Genomic DNA, 21,044 nt, shown 5'->3' with positions numbered 1-21,044 from the left:
TACACCTCTTGTTTAGTGGCGTCTCCATCACACAAACCGTTACAGCCCTTTTATAGGAGGAATAGTCTTGGCTCATACATATTTATGATTGTAATTAAGTGTTCCTGTCCCATCGATGACGACGCTTTTTACGCACATAAACCCCCGAATGCAACTTTTCCAGGAACCCGATCTGGCCCGACGCTCTCAATGTCATCCCAAGGACATCTCCCCCATCGCGGGCCCTGGCTCTTAGCGTAATGAGGCCCCAGATAAAAACCATCAATACCCTTACTCATTCCTCCGCAGGATGGACCACGACCACTTCTAAAAGCTTTCTGTAATATAGCTGCAGCCTCCTCTGATGCACTGGCTGTCTGCCACACTCCTAATGCATCTGACTTTTAAATAAAATAAATAACAAGACAACAGGAGGGGGGGCGAGTGCACTTAATTAGAATCCATCACATCCCTCCTCCATGTTTACAGCAACATGGTTACTTTACATACGGAGCTCATCTGGAGCTTCTAACTGCTTTTTATGAGCTAATGTAATCAAATGTCAATATGTTCAGTTGTGGTTTTTCCAAACCGCCCCCATTGATCGCTGCTGTTTTTAGTGAATTTGTTTTAATGCCATCCATCACATGTGTGTTGTTATGAATCACACGTCTCACAGTACTAATCTCGTTTATCTGCCATCCCGTCGGCTCTCGCTCTCCCGTCTTTTTCATCACAACGCCGCGACATCGAGGTCAAGTTTTTAATGCCATTTTCGTGATATATTGATATTGGCTTCTGTTGATTGATTCTTTTTTCCGTTTCAGTAATTTCTCACGAGAGACGTTAGCTTGTAAAGTGACATAAAGAGCCTCGTAAAAAAAAACGCTGACTTTAAAGTCCATCTTTTATAATTGAATCTATGAGTGTTCTCAAGTACAGACATCAGATGTCTTAATTCAGCCTCTAAGTGGAGACTCAGCCGCAAATCTTGTGTTCTCGAATTGAAGAGCCGCCGTCACGATTACGGAGGACTAAAGCTGCCATTATACTAAATAAATTACTCTATAAATAAAATAATAAAGAAATAATAGTCTGGGGGGAAAGCATCAATTTGCAAATAAATGTGCAGGTAAGTCTGAAAATAAATAAAATTAAAAAATAAAATTTAGATTGATAAACTATATATATATATATATATATATATAGATAGATAGATAGATAGATAGATCCTATAGGATCAACGCAAGCACATAAATAAAAACAGATACGTGTAGACACCCGATAAAGACTCCTTTGGGCCCTTTATTGTTGAAATAAATATTATAATAAATAATTTATTAATATAAAGTATTTGTGCGTTCTCCTTCAGCCAGGTAAATAAAGAAGTCGAAATAAATGTACACAGAGAAGAATGAATTGGAAAATTATTAATATGATTAAATGCAAAAATAAGTAATTTGTCAAATAAGTAAATTAGTTATTCCGTTTCTGTATTTATCTTAAAATTAACCTGCACATTTATTTAGTAATTGTGGTTTTTATTTCTACATTTTTATTTATTTATTGAACACTTTATTCAGCTTTAGTCACCAACATGACAATCCGACAGTCCGAGTGTTGAAAGGAAGATAGTTTTATAGTTTAGCACGTTTTCCTGTGGGACGACCTCCCGAACTGATCGCTCCTTCTGGCGCCCTCTACAGGATGCGGTGAGCATGACGGCAGCGGACGAGCTGAGCAGCAGCGTGAGCGAGGACACGGGGTTTTGCAGCGCCCCCCCTCTGCCCTCTGACCCGTCAGAGCTGTGCGACCTCCCGGACTCGCAGGACCCTCAGGATGCTCAGGAACCCCAGGAGACCCACGACCCTCAGGAAGACCTGGATCCGGCCCCCCCTCCCCCGCCGGCCATAGACACTCCACCGGGGTCCCTCTTTGAGGAGGAATCAGTGCTGCCTCTTTCTCTGCCCTTGCCCATGCCACCAGAGACCAAGCCGGACCCGGATCCGGACCCAGACAGCACCTGTGGGTCCGGGTGGGATGAAGACGTGACGCAGGCCCTGAAGGAGCTGGATGAGCGCTGCGAGGAGGAGGAGGCCGACTTCTCCGGCCTGTCCAGGTGAGGGGATTTATTTATACCTGTAACCTACACACAAACATGTACAGGAGGCGGGACTTAACGTTAGGAGGAATCTGATTTGATCATTCAGAGATTACCTCACAATCTTCTCCAGCTCTGTGGTTATTGGATGGTCATCATGATATTACTGGTTAAATATAGGGGTCAGATGTAGCTGTTTCAGGGCCGATACCGATTATTGCTAATCGAGGAGACCAATAACTGATATTTGAAACTGATGTTTGTCTGCATTAAATAGAACCTAAACATAGAACCTTTCAACATGACCTGAACTCAAATAGTGAAGGAAGCACTATTATGAAGATGAACATAGAACAAATAAATAGTTCCCTGAAGTTTTATGAAAGTTGAAATATAGACTGCGGCTGCATCTGAGCCCGTTTTAATATATATACTCTATATAGTTATTTATATTTTATTGTCTTTTTTTTACCTTATCTCTTAACATATTTGTACCTTTTTTTCCCCCTCCTCAGATTACATTTGTTAATTCTCTATTGAAATGTTTTATTGTGATTAAGAAGTCGTATCAGTTCGATGGTGATTTGGGTGATGGGCTGATTTATGGGTTTCCTGAATGTGGCTAGACGAGCCGATTTCAGATGGGGCTGATGGGTAATTTCTTCTCTGGCACGTCTCCCATACGGGCCGGAACTATGAAGGTGGGCCGAGATGGGCCGTCCACGTTCAATCATTCCCTCCTCAAGGTGGGCCAAATCTTGGCTGGAGGACAGTTGTATATTTTAAAGCTAAACTGCACAAACACACACACACACACACACACATGCACACGCACACACACACACACACACCCACACACACTCACTTAGCCTCTTCCTAGCATGCAACACTGTATTCAAGGTCTTTCACTTGCATGATTTATAGGCGAGCATGTTAGTGGGATGCACTGTGAGTGATTGTCTGAAAACAGGGAAACAACCAGTTTAGTGGTGGTGGTGGTGGTGTGTGTGTGTGTGCATGTCTGAGTGAGGGGGAGAGAGCCAGAGACAAAAAAAAAAACTCGCCAACGTTCTCCTGCTGAGGTTGGCAGCCGGGCTCTTGTTTTTGCAGAAGTGTGTGTGTGTTAGTTAGTGTGTGTGTGTTAGTTAGTGTGTGTGTGTCGGTGCCGAGCTAGCATAGAGCTCTCTGCAGTCCTGTGTGGGATGGGTGTGCGGTGCGCTAGTGCCGTTAGCAGTTGCAGCACAGCCGAGAGGCTGCAGACGACGAGGTGGTGGTGGTGGGGGGGGAGAGAGGGGGGGAGAGAGGGGGGGAGGGTGAAGGAAAGAGAAAAGACGAGCGCTAGTTGGGGTGAGGATGAGGACAGAGACCGTGTCCGCTGCAGCGCTCGGCAGCGCAGGCTTCAGATACTTGTATTCTGTCTGCTTCTTCAGGCTGTTTGGTGCTACAGGCCTGTGAGTATCTGTGTGTGTGCGTGCGTGCGTGTGTGTGTGTGTGTGTGTGTAAGAGAGAGAGAGGGATGTTTTGCGTGATGCTAAAATGCTAATAGCTCGCATGTTGTTATTGTGCACTGCAGCAGATTAGAGCCCTCAAATATACTGCAGCAGAAATCTCTCTGTGTGTGTGTGTGTGTGTGTGTGTGTGTGTGTGTGTGTGTGTGTGTGTGTGTGTGTGTGTGTGTGTGTGTGTGTGTGTGTGTGTGTGTGTGTGTGTGTGTGTGTGTGTGTGTGTGTGTGTGTGTGTGTGTGTGTGTAACATTGGTTGGATTGTAGCTTATTGGCCCGTGTGTGTGTGTTTGTGTGCTTCAGTCAGGATGAAGGTGACACAGACTGCTTCCCGGAGATCCAGGCCTCTCCGCCCCCTTCGCCCTTCCTCTCCGCCATCCTGGCTGCATTCCAGCCCGTTGCCTACGACAACGAGGAGGACGCCTGGCGTTGCCATGTCAACCAGATGTTGTCGGATACGGACGGCTCCTCAGCTGTTTACACGTTCCACGTGTTCTCCAGACTCTTTCAGGTAAGTGCTTCGCTCTTGTTTACTTTGTGTTCTCAGCCATGTGTTGTTGTTTTTTGTTTTTTTTTAAATTTCCACACAAATTTTCCATCACAGAACATTCAGAGGAAGTTCGGCTCCATCACGCACGCGTCCGTTCGCTTTCTCGGGGAAAGGCTCCAGCGGATGGGCAATCAGTTCCTCAGCTCCCTGGAAGTCATGACGTCACACTCGCAGTGTCCCACAGTGCTGCTGGACGCCGAGACGGTGAGGCTGGTGGTCTACACTCACTGACTGCACTATTCTGGATCAAACTTATCAATAACGTGGTCGCAGCAACATGTAGGGATGGGATGTCAGGATCACGATTAAAAATCACTCCATTATCGGGATAATCGTGAATATGAGTGACTTTAAAAAACTGTCCAGCCTGATTTTTTTTTTTTAACACAGGGTACAAAAATAACAATGTATCCTTAAATTATGCGGGGAGACTTTATGATTCATGATCTTATTATTTTAAATTATTTGATTGTTTTCCACTAAAAAGGAATGCGCGTCTTATCTGTGATGCAACACACATATTTGTTTAACTAAAATGTAAAGTGATTCCAGAAAGTTTAACCACATTTTGATGAATATCCGGATAATATTGTGACACGATATTTTAATATCGGCCTATTCTTAATGTACCGATTCTTTAAAAAACAAATGTTATTTCCAAAAAGAGAGTGTTGCATGTTCTGCATATCCCTTGATGTTATCTGTCGTGCTCCAGACATATTTCTGTGTACCGTGTGACGTACCGGTCGTCGTCGTGGGTTAATGTGTGTGTCGTCCTGTCTTGCTGTTGTAGCTGGTCTCTTGTGGACTGTTGGAGACTCTGAAGTTTAGTGTGCTGGAGTTGCAGGAACACCTGGACACCTACACCGCCAAGAGGGAGGCGGCGGAGCTGGTGAGTCGCCACACGTCTTCCACCTTTATCTCCCATTCATTTTGAACCTTTTGATCCTGCTCTATAAAAACACACAGAAGCGACTTAAAGCGACTTATAATAAGTACATTTGTCAAGTTCAACAGTACATCGCTGTCAGATTCATTGTTTGGTTCTGTGGATTTTCTTGCGTTCATAAGAAAAATAAATGTGGTAATAATATGCTATTATTAGCATCATGTCTTGTAAACATAATGCATTTTGAAATCTTCCCGGTTCACATCATTAATAATCTGCATTTAAATGAAGTTTTAGGTGAAATGTGTCGACCACATTACCTCTTTTACTCTAAATAGCTCTGATGCTAGCATTAGCCTTGTTAGCTCCACAACAGTTAGTGACTCTAAATATGAACTAACTACACCGTTACATAAGAGCTAGTTAGTGAGGTGCAACCTGGTTTTAATTGGTGATAAAACTCACTGAGTCGTGACGCTGTGTGTGTGTGTGTGTGTGTGTGTGTGTGTGTGTGTGTGTGTGTGTGTGTGTGTGTGTGTGTGTGTGTGTGTGTGTGTGTGTGTGTGTGTGTGTGTGTGTGTGTGTGTGTGTGTGTGTGTGTGTGTGTGTGTGTGTGTGTGTGTGTGTGTGTGTGTGACTCAAAGTCTCCAGAGAGATGAGCTTAGGAAGCTTCTGTAAATTGCCCTCTATATCTCTCTCTGCCATCGATCCACAGACATACCTACAGGACATGGAGACAAATGGCCGATGCCGTGCGGGATAAGAACCCCAGTTCGTCTCATGAGCGGGGGGGGCGTTAATAAACCCAGTCCGTCTCATGAGGGGGGGGGGGGGGGGGTTAAGAAACCCAGTCCGTCTCATGGGGGGGTGTTAAGAACCCCAGTTCGTCTCATGAGCGGGAGGGGGGCGTTAAGAAACCCAGTCCGTCTCATGGGGGGGTGTTAAGAACCCCGGTCCGTCTCATTAGTGAGGGGCGCGGCGTCAGTTCGGTGCAAGCAGCTTCAGCTGCCCGTTAGCGTCCGCATCACTAGTGCTGAAGGGATAAAAATAACTCAGCGCTCCTAAATCAGTTATAGAAGGCCAAGCAGGAGAAGCTGTGTGAGGAGGGGGGGGGGGGGATGAAGAGATGAGATTGCAGAGGGTTCTGGGATGCAGGGGCGCTAATTGAATGAGACGGCAGCGGTCCCTGGAGGGCCAGATACTGTCCTGTGCTCTGGAACAGGCCTTCTGTAATTCGCTAAGTACAACACTCTTATTAGATCTGCTCCCTGACCAACCTTTATTATAAACGTACGCAATGTAGATGCAGGAGGAAGAAGCTTTTGTCTTTCCTTGCCCCGTGTTGGCCGATCTCTCCCTTCCCACCTAATCCTTTGTCTCTCGCCCGTTCCTGTCCTCCCGGACCTGCAGTGGCTGGAGAACTGCAGGAAAACGTTTGGAGACAAAGATGGCAGCCAGCGAGCTGACACTCACACACAGGTAGGATGAACACCAACGACTGGGAGGGGAGTGTTAACAGAAATAAATCACTTGTCCGATGGCTTCAGTCTTTCAAGTAGTATTCACATAAAGTGGAAACGTCTGAACACGAGAGACTCACTGAACACTGGATGGTAACCAAATATCACGGGGCGTATGTTTTCTGGTGAAACATGAAAAAAACAAGCCAATACAACTTGTATAAAGTTGTATTGGCTTATGGTTTAGTTTTAATGCATTTGAGGGGAATTATCAATTTATTATGATATGAGGTGAGATTCAGTTGGACTTGTAAAGAAACAGCCAAATGTCCTTCATAGTGATACTTTGGGTTCATATCAGAGCCTGTTCTTTCACTTTCACTTAAGTAAAGAAGTTGAATGAGTACTTCTACTTTCACCAGAGTACTTTTTGAACACAAAAACAAAAGTATCTGTACTTCTACTCGAGTACAGAATATTTTGTGTATATTACCTGTGTCACAGCCTCATTAGTGGAAGGCACGTTGAATGTTTGTCTTGTTTTCAACGTTTCTAAGGCGACGGCCTTAAAGTTTTTTGTTGGTGGGTCGGACCGACCCCCCCCCCAATCACACATGCTGCCAGAACAAAGGTTTCTGGTGTGTTTCTGAGTCCTCTCCGGCCCCGTACCACAGGAAACCCCATAAAGCGCCGCTCGTTGCCTGTCAGGTCACTGTTTCTCAGCTGCCATGTTAAAGCTCACTAATTCTTGATCTTTCTCTCCTTCTGTTTGTTGTTGTTGTTGTTTTTTTGTGTGTGACCTGCTCACCTTCTTGCTTAGCAAATGGAAAATCTAGCAGTAAGTGGTTCTCCTATTATAGCCTCTTAATAATCATGACATCCAGCCAAAACACTGACCACCTCATCTCTCTCTGAACATTTCTGCGCTGTTGGCAACCCCCCCACCCCCTCCCTCTGTATCTCTGCCCTGATTGGTCATGTATGTTACCAGCTCAGCTCTCCACTCTCTCACTTGACCGTTATCCTGTATGGCAATGTGCTTTTTTTTTCTGTTGCTCCATCCAGCCCCGATAATCAACAATCAGCTTCATGCTGAACACTGATTCTGTCTGCAGATAGAGGAAGATGTCTAACCAGAGTAGTTATGGGTGATTTCTGAGGGGGGGTGCCTGCGTTATCAGTGATAGATGGGCGGGGACGCCATCGTAGCCGTGTCCCAATCCGGCGGTTGCATCCTTCAGACGTCCCATTTATAAACAAATAAATAAAAAACTCCCTTCCAATACCCGGAAGTGCGGCCTTCATTTCTCGGGTTCTGATGGGGAAACTGATGGATCCTTCCAAGGCCCAACTTATCCCAAGATGCATTGCGCGGTCAGGTGAAGATTTGGATCACCAGCGGGAGAAATATATCATGAACCACATCCTCCATCATAATATAGAATAAAAATAATCAAATATGATCTCTGGCTCCATTTTAATCACATCATGTTAGTTACCTCTTCTATGCTCCTTCATTGTCAACATCAGCTGGTTGCTAGGCAACGGGAGCGGCTGGTGACAAACAGGAAATCCTCCATAGACCGGACAGTCTAGGTTTTGGTGTCCTCCGAAGGAAGCGGCCGCTGTATTGGGGACACGACCTGTGACTACGTTTACATGCAAACTGAAATATTCCACTATTATTCTGAATTAGATTTTATTCCAAATGTTTGCATTGTGTGCATTTTAACAGATTAAGACACGTTGGATGTGTATCTGGAGCATCTTTGGACATTTATGCATCTTCATTGGGGGGTTTAACTGTCTGTTTACGCCCAGCTCTGTGCATTTTATACAAACCAGCTAGAAACAACCTATTTGATAAATAGAATTAAATGTTTATATAATGGGCGTGGCATATGAATATTTCTCCTTCATTCGCCATGTAAACAGCTTAGCATGAACATTGTCCTTTTTTTGGTTTTGGGAATGTTATATAAATATAATTTGTTTAAATTTTTGCATGTGTATTGTATTTAAATCACCAGTGTTTTCATCGTTCTCCTGGATCAGGGTTTGAACTTTTAATTGCTTCTTAATTGGGTCGTGGATCTGGCCGTGCCTGCGGCCCCTAGGGGGCGCCACAGGAGGTGGTGACTGATAATCTTCTAATTGAGATCATCTCACCACTAACTCCGCTAGCCGTAGACTCCCCCACCCCCCAAACCCGTGGCCCCCGGGCGGATCTCACTTTGCTTGCTGGGCCACGTTAACCCTTTCATCTTCTCCCACATCTCTCACCTCGGGACACCCATCCGTCTAATCATGTGATCATCGTCTAATCATGTGATCATGGTGAAGTGATTGGAGGCGGACGGTTGTGCTGGGTCGTGACTCTGCGTACGCTTCTGTCTCCGTAGGAACTGGAGTTGTGTCGCCGGCTCTACAAGCTGCACTTCCAGCTGCTGCTGCTCTTCCAGGCCTACTGCAAGCTGGTCAGCAGGGTGGACACGCTCAAGAGGGAGGCGGAGGTGAGACATGTTGACGACCGCCGCCTGTCTGTCTGCTTTCTGCTGTTAAGTATCTCAATGATACTAATAGAGGGATGGCAGAGACACGGAGCCTCTTAGTCCTGCAGACTAGCATCGCCCCCCCCTTTGCTTTTTATTATCACTTTGGGCTCCTCTCTCTTTGTGTGGTTGTTCTCTTCACCCTGAGCACCGGAGGTTTGCTTCAAACCGCTCGGTCGGACAGCTGCAACGTCAGAGGAGGGACGATGAAGGGAGACGATAGCGATAGATTAACGTCCGCCCGGCCAATCTGCTGCTACACACCGGCTCATCCATCTTTGTTATGATGGTTTCTGTCTGACAGACGCAGCCCTTTTTTTTTTTTTTGCAGTGGCATCACCTTTTCTGAAAAGTTCAGAGGTTTTCAACCTGAAGCATCCGGAGCGGCATACACTCTCTCCACGTTGGGAACAATTAGGGGGGAAAAGACGTTGCTGCTTAGAAAAAAGGCTCCATGAGGACGAAGGCCCTCAGAAAGCTGCTGTGACGCTGATGCTTTCTTCATCTCCTTAGCCGGAGAATCAAGAACAAATTACATTATTTTACATCCTGCTGTCAGAAAACTGTATCCCACAGATTGTTGCTTCTGGCTTGTTCCACAGTTATTCCTCAGCTTTTTTTTTTACTACCTCCCTGTTTCTTTATCTATGTTCTCCTCAAAACCACCAGACTCCATTCACAAAAACAGTGATTTTAACTCTCAGAACACAGGAGCCGCCCCCATCTGTCTGATTGCTTGTTATAACACTTAAAGACACCATTCAGTCGCTTTCCGCATCTTTAATCAGATTATTATCTAATGACGTTAAATCATCTCTAACGCGGAGCGATGGGGTCGCCTCTTCCAGTTAATATCTAGTGTGCTGTGATATCAATACGAGATGTGAGATTAACGTTTGTGTGACTCTCGTGTCTCCAAGGTGACCAACATGTCTGAGGAACTCGGTATCCTGGAGAGCTGTCTGAAGGAGGCGGAGACGGGAAGCGATGGCCAGGAGGACGTGTGCATGTCGGACGCCGCCCAGACCAACACAGAGACGGCCATCCAGTCACTAATGAAGGAATTAGACGAAATGAAAGATAATTGATTGGTACGGAGCCGTCACTTCATGGTGCCGCATCGTTGCTGTTTAAATCCACTTGCTCTGAGTGCAAATTTACAGTGTCGTGCATACTTTATAACATAATATTAACAATATTTGCTGAAAAATATTACATAAAAATGCTTTTTTTTTTAATAATGAAATCCAATATTTTTTTTCTATCTGTAAATCGCATCATGACATCCGTCCATCAATCAATCAGAGCTACAGAAGGTCGTGAGCTCATATTTTCAATGATCAGATAAAGTTCCTCCCAACGTCACGTCTCGTCTGTTTCCTGTTTCACTGGGAAACTCGTCGCCACACAGGAGATAGAGATTCTGGATAAATGGCGTTTCAGCTAGACTTTAAAACGGGGGACGTCAGCGTTTTACCAAAAAACTGCAATGCTGGACCGGAATAAAACTAGAAGGGACGTTTCTATAAGGAGAAAACTAATGATTCAGATGCTTCTCGATTCCTTCTCGACTATCGGTTTGATGAAAAAAAAATGTTTCCGTAAATCCTGCTGACAAACTGAACCAGAACCAAACCTCCCCAGTGGACTGAACCTTCATCTCTTCTTGTTGTTTTATCTCCAGGTCTTTGTGGCCCAACGACATCTTCGGCAACGAGACGGACAACGCGGTCCAGACCCTCCTGCACATCTACTTCCGCCACCAGACGCTGGGCCAGACGGGCTGCCTGGCGGTGGTGGGCCCCAGCAGGGACCTGTCCCAGGCCAGCGCCCGCCTCATGGAGCTCAACCTGCAGATCCGCGAGGCGTTGAGTCAGGCGCAGGCCTGCCTGCCGCTCACCACCATGATCAGCACTGGACTGTGAACCCTGTGGGGGGGTGGGGGGGGGACTAGACTGGACAAATGGAGCCCTCCCTGCTCTCTACCTCACATCAGCTGTAGAGAGAGAGAGTATAGACGGGGAGGGGCTTCGGAGGAGGGCGAGAGACTCCACCTATAAAGGGCTAAAGGATGCGTGGGAATAACTGTGACTCTTAATATATATTATTACTTGTATGAATGCTTCAAGCTAACATCTTCTCCCAGACAAAGCCAACTTGCAAAATTCAGTTGCAATAAATCGCTGTGGTGGTGCGACTGGGAGAGAATCAGAGAGGAGGACGACGCAGCGGGATGGTTTATTTTTGATTTTTGATTTATTTTGATTTTTTTTTTTTTTTTTTTTTTTTTGCTGGATCTGACCCCGAGACGGCAGATAGAAGCACGTATGACAGTCCAGAGAGGAGCGTCGTTATGTGTGAGGACAAAGATTCACGAGCAAAAAAAAAAAAAAATCTTGTTTAAAAAGTTTTCAAAAGCATGCTTGGAAGACAAAAAGCACTGCAAGAATATTTTTTTGAGAAATGTATTTTTTATTAGAGCTAACATCCTAGGTTGTAAATGTTAGGATATTTAACATGTAGCCCTGTGGGAGACGTTCGCCTTCAGGGAGTGTAAAAAGAGAAATCTATCTGTTTATTGATCTGCTTGGAGAGGAAGACAGTCCCCTTCGACAGGTCGTCACGCGCAAAACTCACTCTTTAACCAAATAAGTAGCTGCCTTTTAGAGACTGTGTGATGATATATATTGGATATTCTGGTATTCGCTCACACACGAATTGCATATACTTGCACACGAGTGCAGACTGGCTACAACTCATTATGGAAAACATAACTTATTTTACTCTGTATATATTTTAGAAAAAATGTATAGTGTAAAACCAGTATTTTTTTCCCTTGTACTTTTGTGTAATGCACTGTTCATCCGAATGGGGATGTCTGTATAAAGCTAATGTGACGAGAGAAAGCCGAGACCAGATCCGAGTCGTTGATGATCCGCCGCGCCTTTTTCGTCATCCAATCACACAAACGCCCCCTAAGATTTACCCAAAGGTTGGTTGTCTGGTTGTGGTCTTGCAAAGGAAGGGGGGGTCGGGGGGGTTATTTGGGACCAGCCACCTCTGCGATGGCGACCTGATGTAGCTCCCCCCCGTCGGACCATACCAACCCAACCTAGTCATATGCATTCCTTCTCTCCACTGTGATCCGTTTGTCAGCATGGTGCCACTTAAAGCCTCTTCAGGGGGAGGCTGAGGTTGTTTTGTTTTTTTTGTCCATGTTGGTTGATCACGTTGCAAAGCAGTGCTCTCATCCTCCCAATCATTTTTTTCCCCCAAAGGGAGGGGGGGAATGGCCGGCGCTCTGCTTCCAGAATGGCCCTTCTTGTGCTGCTGTGACTGCAGGATATTAATTATCTGAACGCTTTCTGGAAAAATCTTGTCGAGGCACATTGTAACACTGTACTGTACTCATTCCTCAGCTTTTTTCCCCTTCCTGCTTGTCTGGTACATTTGAATGCTGTTCTTAATTATTTAATGAATATATTATTTACCTGGAAGATGTTTTAATGTAGAGGTACATTATACATTTTTCTTTTTCTTGTTCACTCACATGCCAGCCTTCTCTCTGGATAAATAAATACCTAATCATAGAGTTCTAGCATTGGTCTAAAGTTATTAAGCAGGCGCCGACTTCCAGTGCTGAAGAGTGAAGCCAAAGGCTGAAGTGCCTTGAACAGTCATTCTCCCTGCAGGCCACCAGGGGGCGTCTCCTCTCCTCTTCATTGTATAGAAGTCTGAGAAAACGGTCCTACTTATCTCTTATCTCATCAACATGAGTTTATGGTCTCAATCTCTAGTTTCAAGTCTTCAATCCAGCATGATGTTCATTTAGGTCACATTTACACGTAGCAGGGTATTTAGAGAAACAAATATTCCCCTCCCCCCCCCCCCCCCCCCTCTGTTTTCAAAAATAACATTGTTCAACCTGCATAAATCTGCCGTAGAGCGCCATTATAACTATGCCAAACCTATGGGCGGCAGTGTAAGGAGAAGGATAAAGCCATGCAAGCCAATCAGAATCCTCAATAACGAATAACACGAGCGACTTCCTGCGACGCTTGAGAACCTTAAACCCTGTTTCTCCCAGTTGACATAACACATAACCGGCGTTATTCGATATCTCCACTTTGGCCGGAGTTTTTAGAAATCGTTTGTGGAAATATCTACATTTTCCCTTCATGTAAACGGGGCGTCAAACAGGCCAGAAAGCAGGGGAAGCTTTAGGGGGCGGGGCTACCTGCTGATTGACAGGTCAGTTAGCTGTAAAGTTGACCTTGAATTATGAAGCTGGTAACTTCGTTGCAGTTTCACTCCAGGATCCAGTAAGGGTGCTGCTTGTATCAAGATCCACCCGTCGCTCCTCCACATACACAAATATGGTCACTTCCACATCACTTGGTGGTTCCAAGATGGCGATGGCCAACTTAAAGCTTCCAAATCGTAGTCCACTAAACTGCTGATGTCAAATAAAACTACCAGTATTAAAGACTCAGTTCAGTCTTCCTAATGCACATGGAGCTGGATAGTTTGATATCCACATATCTAATGAATGATGAATGTTGACTCTTCAGCAGAGTTCACCTGAGGGAATTACCCACAGTTCATAGCATTGGGGAGTCAAGTCGACGAGATCTCAGCTGTTTTAAAAGAAGGCGTCAATACAGAGTGCAAGGTTGCCATTTATTTCATTGTAAAGTGTGTGTGTGGCGCTCACCATCAAAAACACAAAACCAAGCCATAAAATAAACTTTTGAAAAAAAAAAAAAAAGGTCAAATATAAATGTTTTGCATCCAAAAATAGCATCGGCACTGACGGCGAGGGGTGTAACCGATGTTTTAACGGCGGCAGAGCTCGGCTGGTGAGACGCCTCCTAGATGATGTACTTGAAGCTGAATGTGCTTTCGCAGGAGAGCCTCTTGCCTTTGCATCTGCCGCACAGGTCCTGTCTGTGGGGACGCTTGGGGTCCACGTGGCGTTGCGTGATCGCGCAGGTGCAGCGCGCTTTGTTGCAGGTCTGGAGAAAATAAAGACTTTGGTTTAGTCATTGCACAGTTGGCATCGTCACAGAGCAAGTTGAGAGACGGGCCTCTTACGTGACACGTGATGTCCTCGACTCGGTATGGGTTGAAGTCATTTTGGCATTTCCTACAGTACTGCTTAAAGTAAACCTGCAAAAAAATAACCAGTGAAGTCAAGAGTCAGAACTGTAAAATTCAGTTTAATCCACCCAGGTTTTAGATTAAATTACTTCAGTGCTGAATCCTGATTTAGTGCAACTATTTACAAGTTCCTTGACTTGAAAACAGAAAAATGCGGCTCACCTTGTTGGTGCCCTGAACACACCATACATACGCACTCTCCCATCGCAGATTACATTCTCTGCAGTGATAATATCCGTACTTCTGTTCCAGAAACTGATGGAGGGAAAGGAAAAAAAAAAAGAAAATCAGTTCACTCTCTCCCCTTCTTCAGTGTAATAATCAGTTTAATTTAAACTCGGTTCATCTTTACACCATGCAGGCAGATAATAGCCAGATGTTGGCTGTTAAATAAACATGACCCCGATGAAAATGTAATGCTGCCTTGTATTTTCTACATTTAAACAAAATATTCAGTCCATATCCCAGTAAACTCTCCGTAAGTCCCTTAAGATGCTTTATTATTCACTGTGCAGCAGCTTCAGGGGCCCGAACAGAAACCAAGTTACCATATAATATAATCTTGCAGGAACATCATGAACTCTACGTTTTCTATTTTTTACCCTGCATGATTTGCTTCAGCAGATAAAAGCTTTGAAATAGGAAGTAAATGTTGACAGATTAAAAAAAAAAAAAAGAGATCTGGTTATTATTCTGTGACTTTATATGTTGTTTGTTGAGGAATAATTTAGTTTATTTGTGCTTTTATTTTTTTAAGTGGGGGGAGGCAGGAGCAAGGAAATGCTTCAGTTTTAAAATTTAGAAAAACCTTGCTCACAGGACTCCTTTAACGTGAAGTCAAGCTGTGGTAAATTTCATATGCATAAATGTAAAATAAATTGTTGCCCCCAATTCACTGGATTTACAATAATTAAAAGAACAACATTTTGAAACGCTTAAAAATGACAATCCATGCCCATTTTATATTTTTTAAATAAAACATTAAAAGACCCTGAATGTATTACTTAGAATTCTTGCTCTGTAATTATTTTTTAATAGGAGCACGTGACATAACTGACCTGGAACCTCACGCGCGCCTTGCCCTTTGACCCCTCTGCTGTTAGCAGCGCGTCGTCGGTCTCCGCAGGTTTGGTTTTGGGTTTTTTGTTCTGGTCCCGGTTCTTCTCGGTCTTTCCTTCCTCGCCTGCCTGGTCGTCGTCGTCACCGTCATCGTCACTGTCCCCTGCGGTCTCGTGCGACTCTCTGGTTCGCGCCTCACCGCACGAGGCCTCTTTCCGGTTGTTGTTGTTGTTGTCGTCGACCACAAACGCGGTGACGCTTCTGTAGGCGATGGGTGAATACACCGCGAGGGTGCGCGGGTAGCGGACCCCGCCCGCCGCCTGCGGGCTTCCTCCGCCGCCTTCCCCGAGCGTCGTGCTCGTCTCCGGCTTCCTCCGGCCTCGCCGCGAGTCCCGCTTCCAGGCGAGGAGGGTCCGCGGGCCGACGGAGCACTGCACCGAGGCGTCCCGCTTCGGGTTGACCTGCACCGCCACGTCCCTGGTGTTGGCCTTCCGCAGCCTCGGGGTGAGTTTGGGGTTTATCTGGGACAGGATGGACTTCAGCTGGGCGCGCTGCTGGTTGTTGAAGGCGTCGGAGGAGTCGCCGTAGTGGGTGAGGTAGCTCTTGTTGTACTTCCAGCCGCCGGCGTCTTTGGGCCGCGGGTACCGGCCCGGGTACCGGCCAAGGTACGGGTTGTAAGAGGAGTAGAAATAGCTGTCGACTGGCTCGTCACCGTACGTCGCCATTTTTTTTTGTTCGGCCAACCAAGCTTGCTAGGTGAAGCCATTTTAAGTAGCAACACGAGCCCGCCATTAGGCCTAATTAAGCTCAGGTGTGACTCTGAACTCCGGTCTCCTCAGAAACACACATCTTTTCTTTTTTTCTATATATTTTCAAATTCTGTTTATTGGAATTTTTTAAAGACACATTAACGAACAAAACACAACAAACAACCATTAGTGCGACAGGAAAAAAAACTTTTTGGATTCCATTATACAAACGCTAGCCTACCATTCTGTGTTGTGGATGCAATGGTAAACAGAATTGGTCTGTATCAAGTTAAGTGTACAGAGATTTCAGATTGAAATGTTAATTTTAAAAAAATGCACTGTTAAAAATTAGAGTTGTTCCGATTCCGCTACCAGTATCGGAAATACTGCCGAAAATGCTGGCATCGATGAATCGATGAATCGATGAATCGATTGTCAGTCCTATCGATTCAACTAAATCGATCTGCTAAAATAAATAAATAGAATTAATCGTTTTGGCTTCACCAATAATCGATATAAATGCGTTTAATCGTATGAATCGTGATTCTTACTTATGATTAATACGTTTAAGACACCCCTACAGCATGTAGTCTATTGAAAAATGTTAAAAATAACTGAGTATTACATTTTTGTATTCAGCATAAAATATTATGCAGGACTACTTTTATATACAATAACAAGTTAACCCCAATTTCACTGAATTTTATGTGAATTTAAAGTATGAATATATCAAGACTAGGGGTGCAGGCGAATAGTCAAAAAATAAGGTCCTAACTCCTATTCCTTGACCTCTGGGGAAAACGTCACGGGGTTAAGGAAAGGCGATAGGAGAACTCAAAAGGACCGCGGTGCTCAGAGAATCCGACCAGACTTTCACTAAGCTACGTCATTGTAACGCGGCCGCTGATGATTGACAGCTGATGATCGGCACCGGCGACATCAACACAATTCAAATTACTATATGTCTGCATAAAGGTAATTTTTAAAAATGCAAATGCACATATCGTTTGTTTTCATGAACGGCCAAGGTGTGCAGCACTTTAAATGTTGCTCTCGCAAAGAATTGTGGGTCGGCGTGATCTCCTTTCCTTTGTTGAAGGAAGGTCCGTTGCATCCTATGCTAAAGGAGCTCTGAAAGGAAGCATTGGAGCTCCTTCCCTTTGCATTTAGAGAATGCGAACGGCTCTCATCATGGCGAGCGAGCAGGCAGTGAAAGCGGCATTTGTATTATAAAAGTAGCGGTCCGGTTCTTTGCCACAGGCAGTAAGACAAAACGGTAACATACAGGGAATTTTGATTGATGATATGGAACACAAAATGGCGATGTACGCAGATGATGTCTTGCTATATATTAATAACCCTGAGGAATGCCTTCCTATCCTTTTAGATCTCCTTGATGTATTTGGCACATATTCATATACAAGCTCAACATACAGAAAACCCAAATATTAGCATTCAATTATAACCCGTCACTGGAGCTCAAACAAAGAATACCTATTGATTAGTCTCAAAAAGCAATTAAACATTAGGGAGTATACTATATAACTATACATGCGTGCATACTGAAACGGCAGATTCCTCTGTCATTCAACTCGTTATCTTGGTGATTTACCAGATAGGATGGCAGGAAATGATAGATATCTCTTCAAAATAATGTCCGCAGCAGCAAAAAAAGCAATCACCCGTAAGTGGCTGCAGTCTGACTCACCCACAACCTCTAACTGGTTAGATATCACACACACACACACACACACACAAATGGCAGACGTGACGGAGGTATGCAACGTGTACTTTTTTATTTTGTTGATACAGTAGTTTTATAATATACACATATTGTACATTTTGTACAGATACATACTGGATCGGCAGTGCAACGTATAACTGATGTCTTTTCAGGGCGTCTTCGTTGAACACAAATCCAACCGAGGTCCAAGTGCAACATTGATATAAATATTTTATCCTGAATCGGAACACAGTAGATAAATACAGCTCTGAATACGCCCTCCGGCCCCGTCTTATACACACACATATATTTTGAAAGCGCTCTTCATTTGCTTTTTTTTTTTTGGATGGTGTGATTTACTGATTTAATGTTACTCTCAATGATGGAAGTTACAGGTAACAAAACAATGTTTTTAAAACATTTATGCTTGTTTTTTCTTCACCAGTATCAGATGTGGATTGTAAACTGAACGATGAAGCTGATGACAGAAGCAGCAGGAAAACATGGTGGATTTCTCTGCAGTCTCCAGATTTTTGATCATAAAGATGAATCCACCTGCAGGTCTCATCCCGGTCCCCCTTACGTCTGTTAAACCGGAGTGGGATTGGGAGGACACGGGTCCAACATGATGCTGTTGGGGTCGCTCACTGTCACAGCGCCGTATGACGAGTCCATGTCCTCGTCGTCCTCAAACCTCTGATACGTTATCCCCGAGGCCTCGCCGTCCCCCGTCAGGTCTGGTTTGTGCAGGACCTTCTTCCTGTACATCCTGTAGGCCAGGATGAAGATGCCGGCCTCGGCCGCTTGGAACAGCGCGTACAGCAGAGGGAACATGTACATGCCGCCCATCAGCTGGGGGGGGAAGGCCAGCTTCAGGATGGCGGTGCACAGCTGCACGTTCTGGCAGCCCGTTTCCAAGGAGACGGACCTGCGGCTGCTCGGCGGCAGGCCGAAGATCGCGGCAAGGCCGTAGCCCGCAGCGTAGCCGCACATGGGCATCAGCACCGCCACCACGTAGACGGAGGGCGGGATGGTGGACAGCAGCTCCGGGCCCAGCATGGCCCCAGTCAGGATGAAGAGCATCACCAGGGTGACCAGCAGAGACCACAGGGAGACCTGCAACACACCGTAGTTCAGCATGGCATGGACACCTTTCCTTTCTAGCTCTTCTTGAGGCTCCTCCTACTTTTATCAAGTTATGGGTTTTTTTTCTGAACTTCGGGTCTTTGAGGATGAAAGGTGGTTAAAAAGTTAATGACAAACTGTACTAAACCATATTATGACTTATTTGGGGTCTCTTCCAGGTCCCGGTCCTGCCATTTGGTACGATGGGACTGCAGCAAGCTTCCAGAAGCTAATGGACCAGGTTCTAGTGAGTTCACTGGTTTTGCTGCTGAATATGTGGATGATATTTTCCTTTTTATTTCTTTTTTTTTTTTTTTCCAAAACTTTTTTCAACAGTTTATTTTGACTTTTTTCATAACTTTTTTCCACACACTATATTTTGACTTTTTTCATTACTTTTTCATAACTTTTTTCCACACACTATATTTGGACTTTTTTCGACTTACAATATTTTTACTTTATTCATAAATTTTATTGACCTTCTATACTGACTTTTTTTCATTACCTTTTTCGACATACTACATTTTTTTCTTCGTTCTAGACTGACTTTTTACGCTACTACTACTCTGCACAGGATCTGGAATCGTCGTCCCAGAGTGGCAGCTTTTCATGACATCCAGCAATCATTGAGTAAAACAATTTGAGGAACATTTTTACTCTGCAATGAGATTTCTCGACAGGATTCTGGAACTCTTCTTCTGGCCTAGTTATTAAGTTCTTGGCTTGTATTGTTTTGCATTTTTTGGGTGAATAAAACCTAATTTTCTAAAAGAAACTCCCGTTCTATTCATTGTCTCAGTGCTTGTTCTCTGACGTTCTATACTTTTTTCCTCCGTTTTTTGTTTTTCATGACTTTTCAATATAATTACTTTTCGTTACTGTTACTTTTTTCAACATTACTTTTTTCCAACATACTATACTGTGATGTTTACCATGACTCATTTCAACATATAATACTTATTTTATTTTATTTTTTTTTGACAAAAACATAGTATAGTATTATTATTTCTGCTTTAACTTAATTATTCTAGTACTACTACTAATTACTTTTGTATTATTATTCATTCAATTCGATTTTATTTATATGGCTCCAAATCATGAGTTCACTTGATGGCTCAGGACACATTTGCCACCACCAAAATGCTGAAGACTCATGAGGACTGGGCGGGTCCAGGAGTCACGTGACTCACCTTATTAACGACCCTATCCGGGAAGTTTAATACCTGAGCTAGTGAGAACTGGGAGTTGTATCTCTGCATCTCTGTGCCTGTCTGCTGTCATTGATGTGGCCCTCCGTCTGGCCTCTCTCATAAATGGGAGGGAGGAGCTCCTCTGACGTCTCTGATGTCACTCTTCCTGCAGTCAGCATCCTCCTCCACTTATGACGGGCAAGGGAAATTACGCAGTGCGCTTTTGCGCAAAGGCGCAAAGTAACTCAGTCTAAATGAAAACAAAATTGCATTACTTGGCCGACTCAGATTGAAGAAATTACCTTTAAAACAACGTCGGCCACGCGCGTGTAGCGGTACCTCAGCATCACTCCTAAGCCGATGGGGATGAGCGTGCTGCACAGGGTTAGGATGATGGCCCCGAATGGCATGAGGTTGACCACAGGTGTGTTGATCCAGGCCCGGCTGTAGATCCACAGACACACTGGCATCAGCACGAGCGCCAGCAGAGTGGAGGATATGGTCATGACGATGCTGGGTGGAGGAGAGCACAAGTGTGAACGTGGTCTCTGCTCACAGAGTCGAACCATTATTGTTACGTTTGACAAAAGTATACATTTAGGGTGTTGAGTCGTGCGTAAAGTTGGCCACTGTCGCCGCTACTTCAGTGCGTAATTTACTGGATGATACGCGTAAAACACGTCAGCCTATGAGATGGTGTTACAGACTGACTTCCTAGCTCCGTGTAGTTTTGTGTATCTACCTGAGGTTCATCTCCCCGTGCGCCAGGAGAGACATTATGTTTGATAAGTTTCCTCCCGGGCAGCAGCCGCAGAGGAGGACGGCCATCGCCGCCACATCATCCAGAGAGAAGGCCAACGCCAGCAGGAAGGCCACCAAGGGCATGATGACGAACTGGCACACGAGAGCCAGCAGCACCCCGACGGGTCTGCGGATGTGCTCTCCGAGCTGGCTCACCTCCACCGTGCAGCCCAGACCCAGCATGGTGAAGCAGAGGACGAGTCC

The 21,044-nt window shown here is 44.8% G+C and overlaps 3 protein-coding genes across 3 annotated transcripts in view; 1 reads left to right on the top strand and 2 right to left on the bottom strand.

The window, feature by feature from the left end:
• Window positions 1-12,625, top strand: part of fryl (furry homolog, like) — a 59,328-nt gene extending 46,703 nt beyond the window's left edge. Inside the window, 9 exon segments of the mRNA XM_084011081.1 lie at window positions 1,686-2,098; window positions 3,886-4,093; window positions 4,187-4,336; window positions 4,926-5,024; window positions 6,432-6,500; window positions 8,884-8,994; window positions 9,954-10,118; window positions 10,120-10,145; window positions 10,718-12,625. Of these exon segments, the coding sequence (XP_083867207.1) occupies window positions 1,686-2,098; window positions 3,886-4,093; window positions 4,187-4,336; window positions 4,926-5,024; window positions 6,432-6,500; window positions 8,884-8,994; window positions 9,954-10,118; window positions 10,120-10,145; window positions 10,718-10,958 (1,482 nt within the window). The 3' untranslated portion in view covers window positions 10,959-12,625.
• Window positions 12,626-13,239: 614 nt separating this feature from the next.
• zar1 (zygote arrest 1) lies at window positions 13,240-16,032 on the bottom strand. Its single transcript, XM_084011180.1, has 4 exons — window positions 15,252-16,032; window positions 14,356-14,448; window positions 14,128-14,202; window positions 13,240-14,048 (listed from the first exon to the last, which is right to left on the bottom strand). Exons 1-4 carry the CDS (start codon window positions 15,975-15,977, stop codon window positions 13,905-13,907), a joined length of 1,038 nt encoding a protein of 345 aa, XP_083867306.1. The 5' UTR covers window positions 15,978-16,032; the 3' UTR covers window positions 13,240-13,904.
• Window positions 16,033-17,773: 1,741 nt separating this feature from the next.
• Window positions 17,774-21,044, bottom strand: part of slc10a4 (solute carrier family 10 member 4) — a 3,616-nt gene continuing 345 nt past the window's right edge. The window contains exons 1-3 of the mRNA XM_084010856.1: window positions 20,782-21,044; window positions 20,342-20,552; window positions 17,774-18,840 (exon numbers count right to left, since the gene is read on the bottom strand). The exon at window positions 20,782-21,044 is cut by the window's right edge and continues 345 nt beyond it. Of these exons, the coding sequence (XP_083866982.1) occupies window positions 18,313-18,840; window positions 20,342-20,552; window positions 20,782-21,044 (1,002 nt within the window). The 3' untranslated portion in view covers window positions 17,774-18,312. The remainder of the gene's footprint in view (window positions 18,841-20,341; window positions 20,553-20,781) is intronic.

The sequence above is a fragment of the Eutrigla gurnardus genome, assembly GCF_963514095.1.
Source record: "Eutrigla gurnardus genome assembly, chromosome: 6".
Taxonomy (NCBI): Eukaryota; Metazoa; Chordata; class Actinopteri; order Perciformes; family Triglidae; genus Eutrigla; species Eutrigla gurnardus.
This window is presented reverse-complemented; position numbering and strand designations above follow the sequence as displayed.